This window comes from Heterodontus francisci, chromosome 31 (assembly GCF_036365525.1).
Source record: "Heterodontus francisci isolate sHetFra1 chromosome 31, sHetFra1.hap1, whole genome shotgun sequence".
Classification (NCBI taxonomy): Eukaryota; Metazoa; Chordata; class Chondrichthyes; order Heterodontiformes; family Heterodontidae; genus Heterodontus; species Heterodontus francisci.
This window is the reverse complement of record NC_090401.1, coordinates 61,149,140-61,164,672: the sequence shown is the minus strand read 5'-3', so window position 1 is coordinate 61,164,672 and position 15,533 is coordinate 61,149,140. Positions and strand designations below refer to the sequence as shown.

The 15,533-nt window shown below is 39.8% G+C and overlaps 1 protein-coding gene across 1 annotated transcript in view; it reads right to left on the bottom strand.

Annotated features, from left to right (window-relative positions):
* The window catches only part of myom3 (myomesin 3), a 163,500-nt gene that overhangs the window by 82,170 nt on the left and 65,797 nt on the right, over positions 1-15,533 (bottom strand). The window contains exons 14-22 of the mRNA XM_068011058.1: positions 14,949-14,986; positions 13,955-14,138; positions 10,080-10,254; positions 8,432-8,553; positions 6,294-6,481; positions 5,408-5,534; positions 4,609-4,787; positions 1,503-1,617; positions 480-636 (exon numbers count right to left, since the gene is read on the bottom strand). Coding sequence (XP_067867159.1) covers positions 480-636; positions 1,503-1,617; positions 4,609-4,787; positions 5,408-5,534; positions 6,294-6,481; positions 8,432-8,553; positions 10,080-10,254; positions 13,955-14,138; positions 14,949-14,986 — 1,285 coding nt within the window. The remainder of the gene's footprint in view (positions 1-479; positions 637-1,502; positions 1,618-4,608; positions 4,788-5,407; positions 5,535-6,293; positions 6,482-8,431; positions 8,554-10,079; positions 10,255-13,954; positions 14,139-14,948; positions 14,987-15,533) is intronic.

The window sequence follows — 15,533 nt, the reverse complement described above, 5'->3', positions numbered from 1 at the left end:
GGTAGACCATTTCAAAGGACAGTTAAAAGTCAACCACATTGCTGTGGGTCTGGAGTCACATGTAGGCCAGACCAAGTAAGGACAGCAGATTTCTTTTCCTAAAGGACATTGGTGAACCAGATGGGTTTTTGCGACAATGGTTTCATGGCCATCATTAGACTAACTTTTTTTTTAAAAATTCCAGATTTGTTTTTTTATTAATTGAACTTAAATTTCACTTTCTGCCATGGTGCGATTCAAACCCATGTCCCCAGAGGAATACCCTGTGTCTCTAGGTTACTAGTCCAGTGAAAATACCACTGCACCACCACCTCCCCTATTTTAGTATACATTTAAGCATGCAACAGCACTGGAACCTGAGGCCAAGACTTAACGAGAGTAATTAGAGTAGTTTAATCACTGCGTTGTTGATTTGGTACTGTATTATTGTTCAATATTTATTCTAACATTGCAAGTTCCAGAATGTTCCAGATTCTTACGTGTCTTCATTTGTTTCAATCTGCACTCTCTCAGGGTTTGTAATTTCTTGGTAGCCCTTGGACCAAATAAACTTCGAGGCATCGGTGGCCTCAGGGTTCTGCAAAGCCAGGAAAATATTCCCTTCTTCATCCACACCAACATCGATCTCTGTGGTGCCTACGGAAAATAACAGATCTGTCCCATGTCATGTTTACATATACAATTGTTCCAACTGAATTATTTGTTAGTTTATCAATCGCAAATACAATGTACTACAAGGTGACTTGTAGTTTAGTCTGGTGTATTATTCTTATAAAAAGATATAGATTAATATTAATCTCTTTCCAGTAACTAGTTAACAAGACCAAGTTGGTAGTCTTTCATTTATGTGGATTGAAAGTAGCAGTCTTTCTGCACTAAATACACAAATGCTATAATTCTTATGATTTTCCCTGCAAACTTTAGGAGTGCAATTCTATTTTAAGAAAGACCTGCATTTGCATAGCACTTTTCCACAGGATGTCCCAAAGCGCTTTACAGCCAATTAAGTACTTTTAAAATATTGTAATGTAGGAAACGTGACAGTCAATTTGTACAGAGCAAGCTCCCACAAACAGCAATGTGATAGTGACCAGATAATCAGTTTTTTATGAGGGATAGATTTTGGCAATGACACCAGGAATAACTCCCCTGCTCTTCTTCTATATCCACCTGAGAGGGCAGACGGTGCCTTGGTTTAATGTTTCATTTAGAAGATGGAACCTCTGACAGTGCTGCACCGGAGTGTCAGGCTGGATTTTTGCACTCAAGTCCTGGAATGGGACTTCAACCCATAACCGTCTGATGCAGAGAGGACAACACTACCAGCTGAGCCCAATCCACAAGCCCATAATCACTTAATCCCAGCATGGGTTTATTACTGGGAGGAATCTGAATCCGTTGAGATTTCAACCCTCCTATTGTTTGGGTTCCTCCATTTCATGCCACTGTGAAAGTAATAAATAATTCAGTGCATTTTTGTTTTAGTTATCAGTGCACCCTACCTGGTTTGGTTTCTGCTCGGACAGGGTCAGATGGCAATGATGGTAAACCGATTCCAGCAGAATTTAATGCAAACACACGGAAAATGTAGGTTTTGCCTTCTTCCAAGTTGGAAATCTAATAAAATTGAACAAAAATATCTTAGTTACATGTAAATGTCACTTTAACTCCACTGCTGTAAAGGTACTGGCAGCTTTACGTGTGTGAAAGCTATTGTTGTACTCCCTCATCACTTGGCAATTATTAGCATTGTTAGTTCAAATTTAGGCTGGCTTCCAATAAAATCCTCAGCATACAATATACCATTTGTAATCTTCTCCCAGAAAATAAGCTGCAATGTTCTAAAGTGAACACCTGTATATCATAGCTAAACATTGAGCCCAATTTTCATATTTTCTCTCTGCGATTGCTCTGTGTGACTAGAATGATACCTGGACTCCAAGGGTTCAGCTACAAGGAGAGATTAAAAAAACTAGGGTTGTATTCACTGGAATTTAGACAATTAAGGAGTGATTTGATTGGATCGCAGTTTTCAAGATATTAATGGGAACAGATAGGGTAGACAGAGAAAGTATTTCCGCTGGTTGGGGAGTCTGGACTAGGGGACAGAGTCTAAAAATTAGAGGCAGACCTTTCAAGAGTGAAATTAGGAAACTCTTCTACACACAAAGGGTGGTAGAAATTTGGAACTCTCTTCCACAAATGGTAATTGATTGTTAATTTTAACTCTGAGATTGTAAGATTTTTGTTAACCAAAGGTATTAAGGGATTTGGGGCAACAGCGGGTATACGGAGTTAGGTCACAGATCAGTCATGATCTCATTGAATGGTGGAACAGGCTCAAGGGCCTGATTGGCCTCCTCCTGTTCCTATGTTCCTATAAGAGAACCACATATTCCTTTCTGCACAAGGTTCCCAGGAAGTCTATCATATTCCCCAAATAAAAACACAATCAAAACTAAACCGGGAGGAAAACAGCGTGTAAAATGTATAAAGAACAGGATCACATTCATATTACATTAGTTATATTGTTGTGATCCCAGCATCATCATAAGAGCTAGTTTCAGTATTTGTAAAACTTTATGATTTAATAAGCAACATACAGAGGCAATCTTCACCTCCCCACCCCTCCCACCACACCCCAGAGCAATAATGAAGAGGAATATTTTACTGACATCAAAGATTCCAGTACGCAGAAAAACCTGTTCTGAAATTCTTTGAACTGACTAATTTTAAATTCTGAACCACTGCGGTTCAGTGGTCAGGTCTATCTTTACTGTTAATTTTAAGCTCAGGTGCACAGATACAAAGAAATAAATGTTAAATATAAAAATTGGAATGCAGTAACATTCTCTGTAAGTTTGTGTTGTTATTTTCTTTCCTGCACTGTATATTGTTGTGTATAGGCCTGGAAATGTAAGTCCCTATTAAGTCTAGAGTAAGGGGAGAAAGAGGAATAGGTCATTCACTGCCTCAGCTTTCCCTCCTAGCAGCAGCACCAGGCAACCCAGCTTCTGCTGCCAGCTGTTGGTCTGCTCCACTCGTCCGGCAGTTAAATGGGTAACTTTTCTACCCAACTCTCAACTGTGGTCCAAATTCTCTCTGACATTCAAAGGACAGGCACAACTTTGGGGCGGCACAGTGGCGCAGTGGTTAGCACTGCAGCCTCACAGCTCCAGGGACCCGGGTTCGATTCTGGGCACTGCCTGTGTGGAGTTTGCAAGTTCTCCTTGTGTCTGCGTGGGTTTTCTCCGGGTGCTCCGGTTTCCTCCCACAAGCCAAAAGACTTGCAGGTTGGTAGGTAAATTGGCCATTATAAATTGTCACTAGTATAGGTAGGTGGTAGGGAAATATAGGGACAGATGGGGATGTTTGGTAGGAATATGGGATTAGTGTAGGATTAGTATAAATGGGTGGTTGATGGTCGGCACAGACTCGGTGGGCCGAAGGGCCTGTTTCAGTGCTGTATCTCTAATCTAATCTAATCTAAACTCAGCAGGATAGATTCAGTGAAAGAAAGTTCATCGAAATTCGCAGCAGGAGCCAAGGCTGAAGTTGGGAGAGTGAGTTACTATTTAAATATCACAGTGCTGCATAACCAAAGCCACAGTGAGTAGGAATGAACTAGTTCAAGTTAAAAAGAAGAGAGAATTTTGAAGAATAGAAGCTTTGTAATGTTAATCGTACAGGAACATCAGAACAGGAGGAGGCCATTCAGCCCCTCGAGCCTGTCCTGCCATTCATTGAGATCATGGCTGATTTGTGACCTAACTCCATATACTCACCTTTGCCCCCTATCCCTTAATACCTTTGATTAACAAAAATCTATCAATCTCAGATTTAACATTAACAATTGATCTGGCATCAGGGTTTGCCAAACTTCTCCCACCCTTTGTGTGTAGAGGTATTTCCTAATTTCGCTCCTGAAAGGTCTGGCTTTAATTTTTTGATTATGCTTCCATGTCTTAGACTCGCCAACAAGAAGAAATACTTTCTTCCAATCTACCTGATCTGTTCCCCTTAAAAGCCATACAAGTTATACGAGTCATGAATATTTTTGGGTTACATTTTAGGCCTGTGTTTTTATATTTTTAACTCCTCTCTATAATAGCTGTGCACCACAATCCTTTCTTGACTAGGGGTACAGCCTATTTTTCTCATCACTAATCTTCAAAAAGCCCTGATTTGTCCTTATGTTGCCTTATTTTTAATGAATCTCATTGACAGAAAAATCCCTCCACTTCAGTCTCTGCTGTCAGACGCCTGGATTTAACCAGTTGCTAACAGTGTGTAAGACAGTACACTGAGGTGACTTGTTATCTGATTTTCTTTCTCCTTTCTAATGGGAATTCCCCTGACCTCGCCCTCCTCTTGCTCCACAATGATACGGTTGATATTAGGAACTCATCACCAGAGGATCATGAGTGTGAGCCTGTATCCTAACATCCCATGGAATTAGTATGTTTGAACTCCTGCAAATTGAGTCTCCCAAACAGAGAGTAGCACAGGCCGACCTCATATTCAAGCTTCTGAACTAAGGTTATTTTGAGCAGACCTGAAAAGTCCCTGCTTTCAATATTTCATTGAATCAGCAGATCATTTACAAACCCTCATGTGTGTTTTAGGTATTGGCTCATCAGTTAAGGCTTTCCACTCTTCAGACGGAGTTTCACACATCTCAATGAAGTAGCCGGTTACAGGATCCTTCCCTGCATACAGTGGAGCCTGCCACTGAAGCAACAAAGAGGTTCTGCGTACCTCAGTGAATATCACATCGAAAGGTGGCCCTAGGGGAACAAATTGAAAACTTAATTTGAACTTTATAATGCAAACTAACAATTCAAAATAAAGGCAAAGTAGAGAAAAGGGAAAGCTATTAGGCGTTCCAGAACAAGAGGTTGGTTCCAGTTGTTAGTCATACTAGAGGTCCCTATGACAAACAGCATTTTGTTCATATAATCTCAATATCAGTAATGTAAATTTAACTACTGGTGTCACAATCAACAGCACAGATTAGTTCAGAGGTCATGATGCATCATGCATCATCAGGGAAAGGTGAACACTTAGCTAATCACATTTGGCACACTCGAGATGAAATATGGTTGCAGTTTTCATACCTTCACACATTTCTCTTAAGGAATAGTGTGAAGTAGTGGAAGGATTCAGAGGCTGATTAACAGTCTGGTAAGCCATGGCTGTAACTATCTAATACTGGCCGATAGAATGGTTAGTGCTATATGGTCGAAGGGTTTTATGAGCTCCCAAATCCAGCAGAGGCAAGCGTCCCACTGGATGTTAACACAGAATTCAGAGCCCAACCTCCAGTCTCCATAGGAAGTAGGATAATTATTGTCTTCACACCGTGTTCTTCTGAAATCTAGCTGAGAAAATGGAGACAACGACTCACCAGGCTGTGGGATTGTCCATTCTTCACATTTAAATTGGTCACTGACTTCAGATGGCTGTCCAACACCAGCCCAGTTCATTGCAAAGGCACGGAATTGATACAAAGAGCCTTCTGTTAAGTTTTGGACCTTCGGAGGAATGAATATTAAATGTAAGTCACTATTCTTGGGGAAAGATTAAATAGTTTGTTCTGGAGTGAGGAGTACTTTCAACTTAAAGTCTTTCTGTTTACTTTCAAATTGCTGTTCTCATTCATCAGAATTTAATCATGTATGCATAGAAGAAAAAGATTTGAAGGACCCATTTCTTTATTTAATTCTTGTACATTTCTACATCAATTCACAATGCAATTTTCATTGCTCTGGTCTAGAGGCACCATACAATGAAGGATTCTTCCAGTATTTCATACTTCTATCTCTTTATTAGAAGCTCATGACAAATTTCTCTCTGCCTTAACTTTGCCCTGCTCCTGACATATCAGCTGAGTTTCAAAACTGAGAGTGTGGAGCATATCTGCTGTGCAAACCCACATTGTGTCACTCCATGGCATGGGCCATTGGCGCATCACATACAACATGAAGGTTTTATGAATGTTAAGAAAGGATCCTAATCCTGTAATGAGGAACAAATCTCATACATTTGAATGTTTAAGGTGGATATTTAGTTGCCACATTTTTCCTGGGGTCATCAGTGCATAACTCGCTCCATTCCCATTAATATGGCTTTGCATTCCTTTATATTCATCTGTTTTATTAAAGTCACCATCTAGAGAAAAGTGTAGAAACCTGATGGAAATGCCAAGATGACACAATGTATTATCTCTCAACTAATTACTAAGACATAAAAGAAATTGAGTTTAACCCACAGTCTTATGATGTCCAATTTACCTTGTAAATCTTTGCTTTTATAGGATTAATATTAACTTCATGCCACTCAGCACCTACTGCATCACAGTAATCCAGGAAATAGCCCAAAATCTCTGCTCCAATAGGAAATTTCGGTTCCTTCCAGCCAATAACCATTTCATTCTTCCCGGAGTTCAGTTGTGTCAGACCATAAGGAGCTGATGGAAGAACTTTACAAGAAAATGCACATAAAAAATGTTATTGATCTATCCAATCTGACTCCCACCGTCCTAGCAATTCGAACTGATGATGGGTTTCTCCTCAAGATATTCTCCAATTTGATCTTGCAACAATCTAAGCTACTTATCCCAACAACTTCCATTGGTAAGCTATTCCAAAATCTAACCTCCCTCTCAGTAAATTATTGATTTATTTTATCCTATCTGAATCCATCCTTTACCCATTGTGTTCAGAAGTTCTTTGTTCTGCTATCCTCCACCAAATCAAATACCCCAACTTCTCTGTCTACGTCTCTGAGCCATATTAATCCATAATATTCCCTTTCAATATTCTTCGTTTCAAGGAGGAGTCCTATTAAGTGAGTCGACTCTCATATATTTTATTCCCTAGTCACCTTATAATTCTGTAGTTCTTCCTGTACCCTTTTCAATTCATCTGCATCTTTCCTGGAGTGCCGGTTTCAGAACTGCACAAAATATAAAAGGTGTGATCTCTTGTTCTATCCTATACAATAGAATAATGATCTTCTTTGATCTATGCATGATTTCTCTTTTACAATCTAACATCTTGTTTGCTTTCTTGATGGCAGTCAGACATTGTTTTGATGTCATAAGAGTTTTGTTTTTGTAGGTATTTTCAGACTCCTATTATTCATCTGTTAAAATTCCTAAGCACATTGCTTTACATCTATCTGCATTAAACTGCATCAATCAATTATCAACTCACCTTTCCAAGCAGCCCAAGCCCCCTGTACCTTGTCCTTAGCTTCCATAGTATTAAACAGCTCTGTTATGTTAGTGTCGTGGCAGCCACGGATTTCAGATGAAGCTACCGATACCCTTTCTATTTCATTTATGAAGACATTGAAGAGTAATGGACACAACACTGACGTGACCATAGAAGGTAAGGAGATTTCGCAGCAGGAAAAGGCTACTTGATCCTGCAGTCCATCCCCTTTTTATACATTGAATCCACCTATTTACCTTCTCACCATATCCCTCAATATCTTCTCGGTTTCAGTATCACACTGATCACTCTAATTTTCAATATTGTTTCCAGCTTTATTGCAATATTTGGTAGCCCTAGAGAGACTTAATGCTTTAATGAAGTGGAATGAATAAAACCAGGATAGATTTATTTAACTGTACGATAATGAATATTAAACATTCAGGTCAGGCTGAGTCTTTTGTATGTAGAATTGAAGAGATGGAGAATGGCTTGCAAATCTGGTGCAGAGTGGGCAACAACACTGCAGTCATCTACAATTTTGAAAAATATTAATTTATAGATCAGGGAATCTAACATATATTGAGATATAAATAAACATCATTTTATAAATATACGATCAGCAGCATTCTCAACTAATCTTACAGGAAAAACAAAGAGGATAATTAATCATGTGTTCAACTTATTAATGTAACTGAAACATTTTGAAGGTGAACAATTCACTAGCAATGTGAGCTTTGGGATCCTTTTTTTTAAACACTAAATGGAACATTTGTTATTGGGAGTTTTGAATTTGCAAGCCTGAAATAAAGTCAATTACTGAAGATATTGAAAATATCATCATTTTACAATAAGGAACAGATCGAGAAATATGATCTCGTCTGAAATAAAAGCAAAATACTGCGGATGCTGGAAATCTGAAATAAAAACAAGAAATGCTGGAACCACACAGCAGATCTGGCAGCATCTGTGGAAAGAGAAGCAGAGTTAACGTTTCGGGTCAGTGACCCTTCTTCAGTTCGGAAAAATACTCCCATCTGGAAATATGACCTATTTATGGAATTCTACAATATATGGTTGAAAGAATCTTGGCACTTGAATGTGAAAAATGTTATTCCATATTTGAAAATTCAAGCTGAATGAAAAAATGACCAGAATCGACAAACTATTCTCTGGAAAACCATTATTTTCAAAAGCTGGTATTACATACTCACAGATGGGATTGTTCACTATGATGGGTGTAGATTCAACGGAATAGTCACTGAGTCCTGCAGGATTGACAGATTTCACTCGAAATACATATTTCTTTCCAGGAGTGAGGCCATGGACTGCAAAACTAGCAGATGGAAACAAACACAACTGGAATGATTCTTTCTAGTTTCATTCTGTATCTGAGTCACACAGTCACTGTCATGGCTCGACTGATAAAGAAAACCATTAAACAGTAATAGAACCAACCTGAGCATTCTTTTTCTCTACTTATTTAACTCTTGCACCCTCCTATTTCTTCCCTGACTTTTACTGCTCTATAGTACCTCAACCAAGGTTTCATTCTTCACATGTGAGTCGAGACACTGATTGTCCGCATGTGGCGAGGGGTAAACATCACAGCCGAGGCAGACCTGTGCTCACCTGACAACCACACACTTGAACGTCACATCAAGAGTCTTTGCATGGTGAGCAGCAACAGGGGCCTGACTGATTTGGCATCTCCCTAGCCCAAAAACTCCAGGCAATCATGGAGCTCCAGCTCCAGCTCCAGTTCCAGATAAGTTACCTGAGCACAGACCAGGGACAAAACCTAGTACCATCCATTCTGTATGGAGAAATGCTGCACAGGGATGTGCCTTTATCATTGGGCTGTTAGAAAATAGCTTCTGCCTCTTTCTTTTGAAAAAAACTTCTGTGCTCCGAGCATTGTGATGCCACTGGGTACCTGACTGAATCGTTTCAGCTGAATGGTACAAGGAAATTAACAAAAGACTGGAACTAACACAAGTACCTGAAGCATCTTTGTCTAATAAGTGTACACTTCAGAAGTATTTTATTAGCTGTGGAGCATTTTGGGATGTTCGGAGGTCCTGATGGCGCAATATAGAAGGTTTTCCTTTTCTTTACTCGCCATTTAAGGTAAAATAACCACAAAATATGCAGAGATGTGCAAAAAATAAGATATTAAATATATATATTTTTACTTGGCACTGATAATGAAAATCTGTATAAAATGCCAGTTAGGCCACAGCTGGAGTACTGTGTACAGTTCTGCTCGCCACACTATGGGAAGAATGTGATTGCACTGGAGAGGGTGCAGAGGAGATTCACCAGGATGTTGCCTGGGCTTGGAGCATTTCAGCTATGAAGAGAGACTGAAAAGGCTAGGGTTGTTTTCCTTAGAACAGAGAAGGATGAGGGGGGACATGATTGAGGTATACAAAATCATGAGGGACATTGATAGGTTAGATAGGAAGAAACTTTTTCCTTTAGCGGAGGGGTCAATAACCAGGGGGCATAGATTTAAGGTAAGGGGCAGGAGGTTTAGAGGGGATTTGAGGAAACATTTTTAAACCCAGAGGGTGGTTGGAATCTGGAACACACTGCCTGAAGGGGTGGTAGAGGCAGGAACCCTCACAACATTTAAGAAGTATTTAGATGAACACTTGAAACGCCATAGCATACAAGACTACGGGCCAAGTGCTGGAAAATGGGATTAGAATAGATAGTTGCTTGATGGCCGGCACAGACATGATGGGCCGAAGGGCCTGTTTCTGTGCTGTATAACTCTATGACTCTAATTTTTCAGGTACAATCGACTCTTACATTGTTCATTGAGGCTTTATTCTAGCAAGATGATGTTCTTCTCACCTCTTTGAATTCACAGGCTTATTGTTACAGGTTTCCCAATTGTTTGTCCCAACCTCACAAGCATAAACATAGAAGCCTATGAGTTCGGTTTCATCTTCAGGCCCTTTCCACATGACCAACACAGACGTCCTTGTGTTTCTGACGGGTACAATGCTATGTGGTGGAGAAGGAGCAGCTGAGTAAGACAAAGAGAATTCAGTTAGTAATTATCCAACGTGGAATTACAAACTGGAATTTGGGTGTTGATTAAGCTCAGTTGGCTAGATGACTAGCATGTAATTAAAAAATACACCAACAGCATGTGTTCAATCCCTGTACTGGCTGTGGTCGTTCATGGAGGCCTGCCTCCTTATCTTACCCCATGCTTAAAGAGTGGTGATCCTCAAGCTATACACCACCAACTGTCTCCCTCTAATAGAGACAGAGTCCTTTGGGACTATGGCTAAAACAACCTGCTGAAACTGGGGCAGATTTCGGGAGCAAGATAGATCTGTCTAAACTCTTACAAAATGTGAATATAGGTGCACTGATAATATTGGGGTTTACTATTATAGTAGGTTTTAAGATTGCCTCATTGCAGTGCTGTTGCTTTAGCACTGAGGATGGGTTGTGTGCATCCCATGACTCAAAGCAGGAATGAGATTAAGGATTTGAAAGAAATTTTAAAATGTTTGGGCTGCTTGCAGAAATCATAGGTTTGATGCTCTGGTTTATCATTCACCGACTGACATTGTTGGACTTCCTAAGGTCAGCCCTAATTAGCCACATATGGCAAGATCCCAGAACTGGGGCTAGCAGTGGGAGCTCACAGGTGGAGGGAGAAGGAAACTGTATAAGTCATCAACAGGCAATATTGGGAAGTGTGAAGTCACTTAAAGGACAGTGGTCGCATGTAGTGATAATTTTCCTTCTTTTCCTAAAGCTACAAATATGTTAGATATATTTTAAGCCTTTCCAAAGGTTGTACAGGGAAAAGAGGTGAATGGCAAGAACTGAGGAATGGCAAAAGAATTGGAGGCAAGGAACAGTGTATATAGACAAGTGATGACATAGCACCACAACTAAACCCTTCTGGTGACTGGCATAGTGGAAATGTTGCTGTATGAAGTGCATGTGTGTCTTTTCTCTTTGTCTTTCATTGTAACCCTGGTGGAGAGGACTGAAACACTGGCAACTGCTAGGACAAAACAGCAGCTCACGGCACCCGGCCATTCTCTTGCATGCACCAGCACAGTTACTCACACCCTGGAGGGTGCAGTTAATGAAGAGGTAGCACCAGGTGAGCTACAATGTACAGGTGAGGAGGACCAAGTGGTGGGGACAGCTCAGGAACAGGAACCTAATGGCTGGATGGCCACACAGTTGTGTCAAATGACCTCTGTGCTTTTGGGAATGCAGCCATCTCGCCCACCATTGCTACTCAATAGGAAAGGAAATGAAAGTGTTGGCTGTGCTGACAGATTGCATCTGTCACCTGTTTGTTACACGTATGAGCAGCAGCTGATCTCGATGTTAGACTGGAAGGAGTATGGAGACCGAAGGTTGAGAGAGGAGGTGATGCTGATTGTCACTGGCACTATCACCCTATGGTTGGCAGAGGTTGCCTTTAAATGAGATAGTATAGCTCTTCAGCTGACCCCTGCAGGGTCACCTGCTGCTGTCCTTAACATGGTTTCTTTCAATTTATTCCACCTTAACAATGAAAAATTGTGTTTGGGATGCTTCAAAATCAACCTGTATCAATAATGTGAACTCAACTGGATCTCTGTAACTTGCACTTCGATGCCCCATTGCTCCCTGAGCTCTTGTATAATTTTGCACTGTAACAGTTCCTTTATCATGTCCCTTCTTTTTCCAGTTCTTAGTGCACTGCTGAAGCCTTGTAAATCTTTCAATTACAGACAACTTTCTAGAGAATAAGGAGACTATTTTAGGTCCCACATAAACATCCCTTACTGTTAAAATTTTTTTTCTAAAAACAAAATTAAATAACCCATGCATAACCTCTTTGCAAAAAAGCTAAAAAAACTTAATAAAAACCAGTACTATAAACATACTGTAAAACTGAAAATTAAAATAAAATGGTTAAAAGGTCATTGCCAGTTTAAGAGCTGAACCTCACAGGTTGTTTTGATCCCCGTGGAGACCAACAAACTAAAAGAATCAAATTTACCAAATGACCTCAATAAGAAAAGCAAATGGACAAGATTTCACTTTTATAACTGTTACTTTAACAATCAAACCAAAATCAACATAAATTAAACAAAAGTTACCAGACAAATCACAGTCAAGATATTACAAATGACACATTCGCTATCAAATACAACAAAGATGGATCTCATGGGTTTATTTGGATGTCCACTCAGCACATATGCCACCAAATTAGTCACGCTGCTCTTCAAAACTCTGAAATTCCTCAGGTAGGACTCCAGATCCTGTCTTCCAAGATACAGCCTCCAATTCCCAACAGACAGCAGTTCCCCTTTAATCCAGAACTCCACAGGTTGAGTCTTCACCAAAAAAAATGGTGCACTTCTCCAGAATCTTCTCAGTTCTGTTCACGATAGGCTTGATTGCGTGGATCCACTAGTATTACCTTTATCTGTACCCTTTACTGACAACCCTGTGCATTGTATAGCTGGGTCTGGTTAACCAGTTCCTCTAAATAACAGATCCAGTCTTCACTTTATTCAACCTGCTGGTAAAATGCACCTTACTGCCGTCTGAGCTTGGATGGCTCTGTCTCCTTTTTATCTGTTCCAACCAGTTTTAGCTCCCCCAGGAACCTGAAGTTATTGTTTCAATTTCTGTTAGGACAGTCTGTTCCAGTACCTCACAGTCTGTTCCAAAAAAAGAAACAATCCTTGCAATCAGGATCAGGTCACCTAACTGAACATTCGACAAGCCATCTGATCAGAGGACAGCTCACACATGTTCCCCAGGATCCCGCAGACCACAGATTCCATGAGACAGGTAGATTCCTTCAATATCACTCCAGATCAGTATACAAAGTGCACAGTGTGATCCTGTCCTAAATGCTAAATGGAAATCATGCTATTTTTAATTTAAATGCACTATAATATTTAAATAAAGGCTGCTGAAGGGCAGTTTAAAAGATTGGTGGAAGAGTGATGTGGTGTGAAAATCGCAGAGATCTGGCAGTATGGATCCCTGTTTGATATCCAGACCCACTCGTCCAATGTTTTCATTCATGATGAATTGTACACTGTACACACATCAATTGCAGCAACTCCATGACCACCAAAGCTGAGATCAGCCAACTCAACATAAAACAGAGAACAAACACAAGCCCTTCCTCTTGTCTACAGCTTGGCTGTTCAATCAATAAACTCACAAGCAATAACGTGACCTCAAAAAGTGTTACATTTGAATATTATTGCTGGATTAAAACTTTTATAAACTGTTGAGAAGAAAGGTGAGTCTGCACCACACCTCACTGCACATTCGGCTGACAAACAGATTGTTAATAAATTTGCAAGTGATTTGACTATACTCTTTCAACAAATTAATAAAAACTAGATATCGAGGAGCAATTTATGCTTAAATCGGGATTATGTCTGGATCAAAGATTATCGTAATTAATGGACAATAACTTGGTCATTTGAATTTATTGCTTGGATAAGATATTTATTTGCTGGAATCATGTATTTATTTACCTGGTGATGACTACAATGTGAGTAACTAAGTAAACAGTACATTTATCTGTTATGACTGGATGATATGCACAGAAGGTTTTCCATAGCATAAACATGTCTGAGATCAACTTTCATCTCTGGATTGCAGTTGGATCAGGTTTATATGCATCTGGATTGGTTGGAATAATCAATACTCTCTTTGCAGGTGTAAGATTTTACCTGGGGTTTGTCCAAGTGAAATGGCTTCAGAAGGCTGGGATGGTTCACTGATCCCATATTTATTGACAGCTCGGACTCGGAAACAATATAGCTTCTTTTTGACTAAGTCAGTGACAGCAAATCTCGGGCAGCTCACAGGAACTTGTAGGTTTGCTCTTTGCCAACTACCACTTCCAGCTACTGACTGAAAGGAAAGAAAATTGAAATACCGGTTAAGTGTGAATTTGGAGACAGATATTTACATGAAAATTCAAGGATTTATGACTTTACTGAAAAGCCAATGAGTGAAGGATGACTATTTATAGAAGTCTTCAGTAACAATTAGCGTTTCCCAGTTCCGAGAGCAGTCACTTTCCAACACCCAGCACATTGGTGAAATATGCAAAACAGTGATCAGATGATCAAATATTCATACTTTTTTTCCTTCTATTTCTATTGGTTTTAAAAGACCAATTCTAATATTCAAGAGGTTAGCTCAAATGGGTCCAACATAAATTAGACAAACTCACATTTGGTCGCTTTAGGTTCATAAATCTCTGCAGTAGTAAATGCAAAGTCTGTTTTACCCAATGGTATCTTGATCCAATTTTAGTTTAAGAATGCAGTTCAGTTATTGGAAGCTACAAATTAGATGTGGTCAATGAGCTTTCTATTAGGTGGTATTGCACTTGGAGTTTGTTAACTAGTTTTTATTTGTTCTAATCCAAAACCCCTGCCTTTCGGTCTACAGCAGCACAAGATATAATTTACAAACTATGTTAGTCCCCCAATCTACTGTAATAAAGTCAACAGTAGTCAGGTTGAATGCTTTTAATGATGTATTAGTCTTTTGTCCACAAGAAGAGTGTAACTAGAACTTTGCTTCTGCATTACATCACTGTTATTTGCACATTTCTCTTTTCACCTTTTCCACATAGTACATCAGTGGTTCTCTGCCACGAGGGCATGGTTCATTCCAGCAGAGGGCAGCATATGTTTGTCCAATTTCAGTAACGTGAATATTAGTTGGAGGAAGCGGGATGCGGATATCTCCTGGAAAAGACAAAGTCAACATCAACACTTTAGGACGTTTGAACTCCAACTTTCAAAACTACAAAACTCCAATGACTGGATTTCCTTTGTTTACCTTTTTTGAACCCCATCTTTACCCACTTTTAGTCATTTTCTCTGCTCTTTATGTATTCCTAATTCTACCTGCATATTTTGGTCAAGAGTTCCAAATACTGGACCTGATGCGAGGAGTTGCACAGGCCATTTCCTCAAGCTGTGCTGAATTCTGATCTTCTCTCCTCTGCGGAATGCCATCATCCTCTGATAGGTGGATGAAATTAGAAACTCAACATGGGGTTCCTCTGCCCGATAGACACAGCTAAATCATAAACACATTTATAAAGAGAGAGCTTCCCATATTCCTGCACTGAACAAACACACAGAGGAAATCTTCACCTCATTTGAGGAATCGGAGGCACAAGTCGTGTCCCAACACTCCATCAAAAGCCTTAACTCAGCAGGTTGTATGAAGGTTACCTTTGATGGAGAGAAAGCTGATTCAATAGTATCTTTCAAAATGGAATTGGAT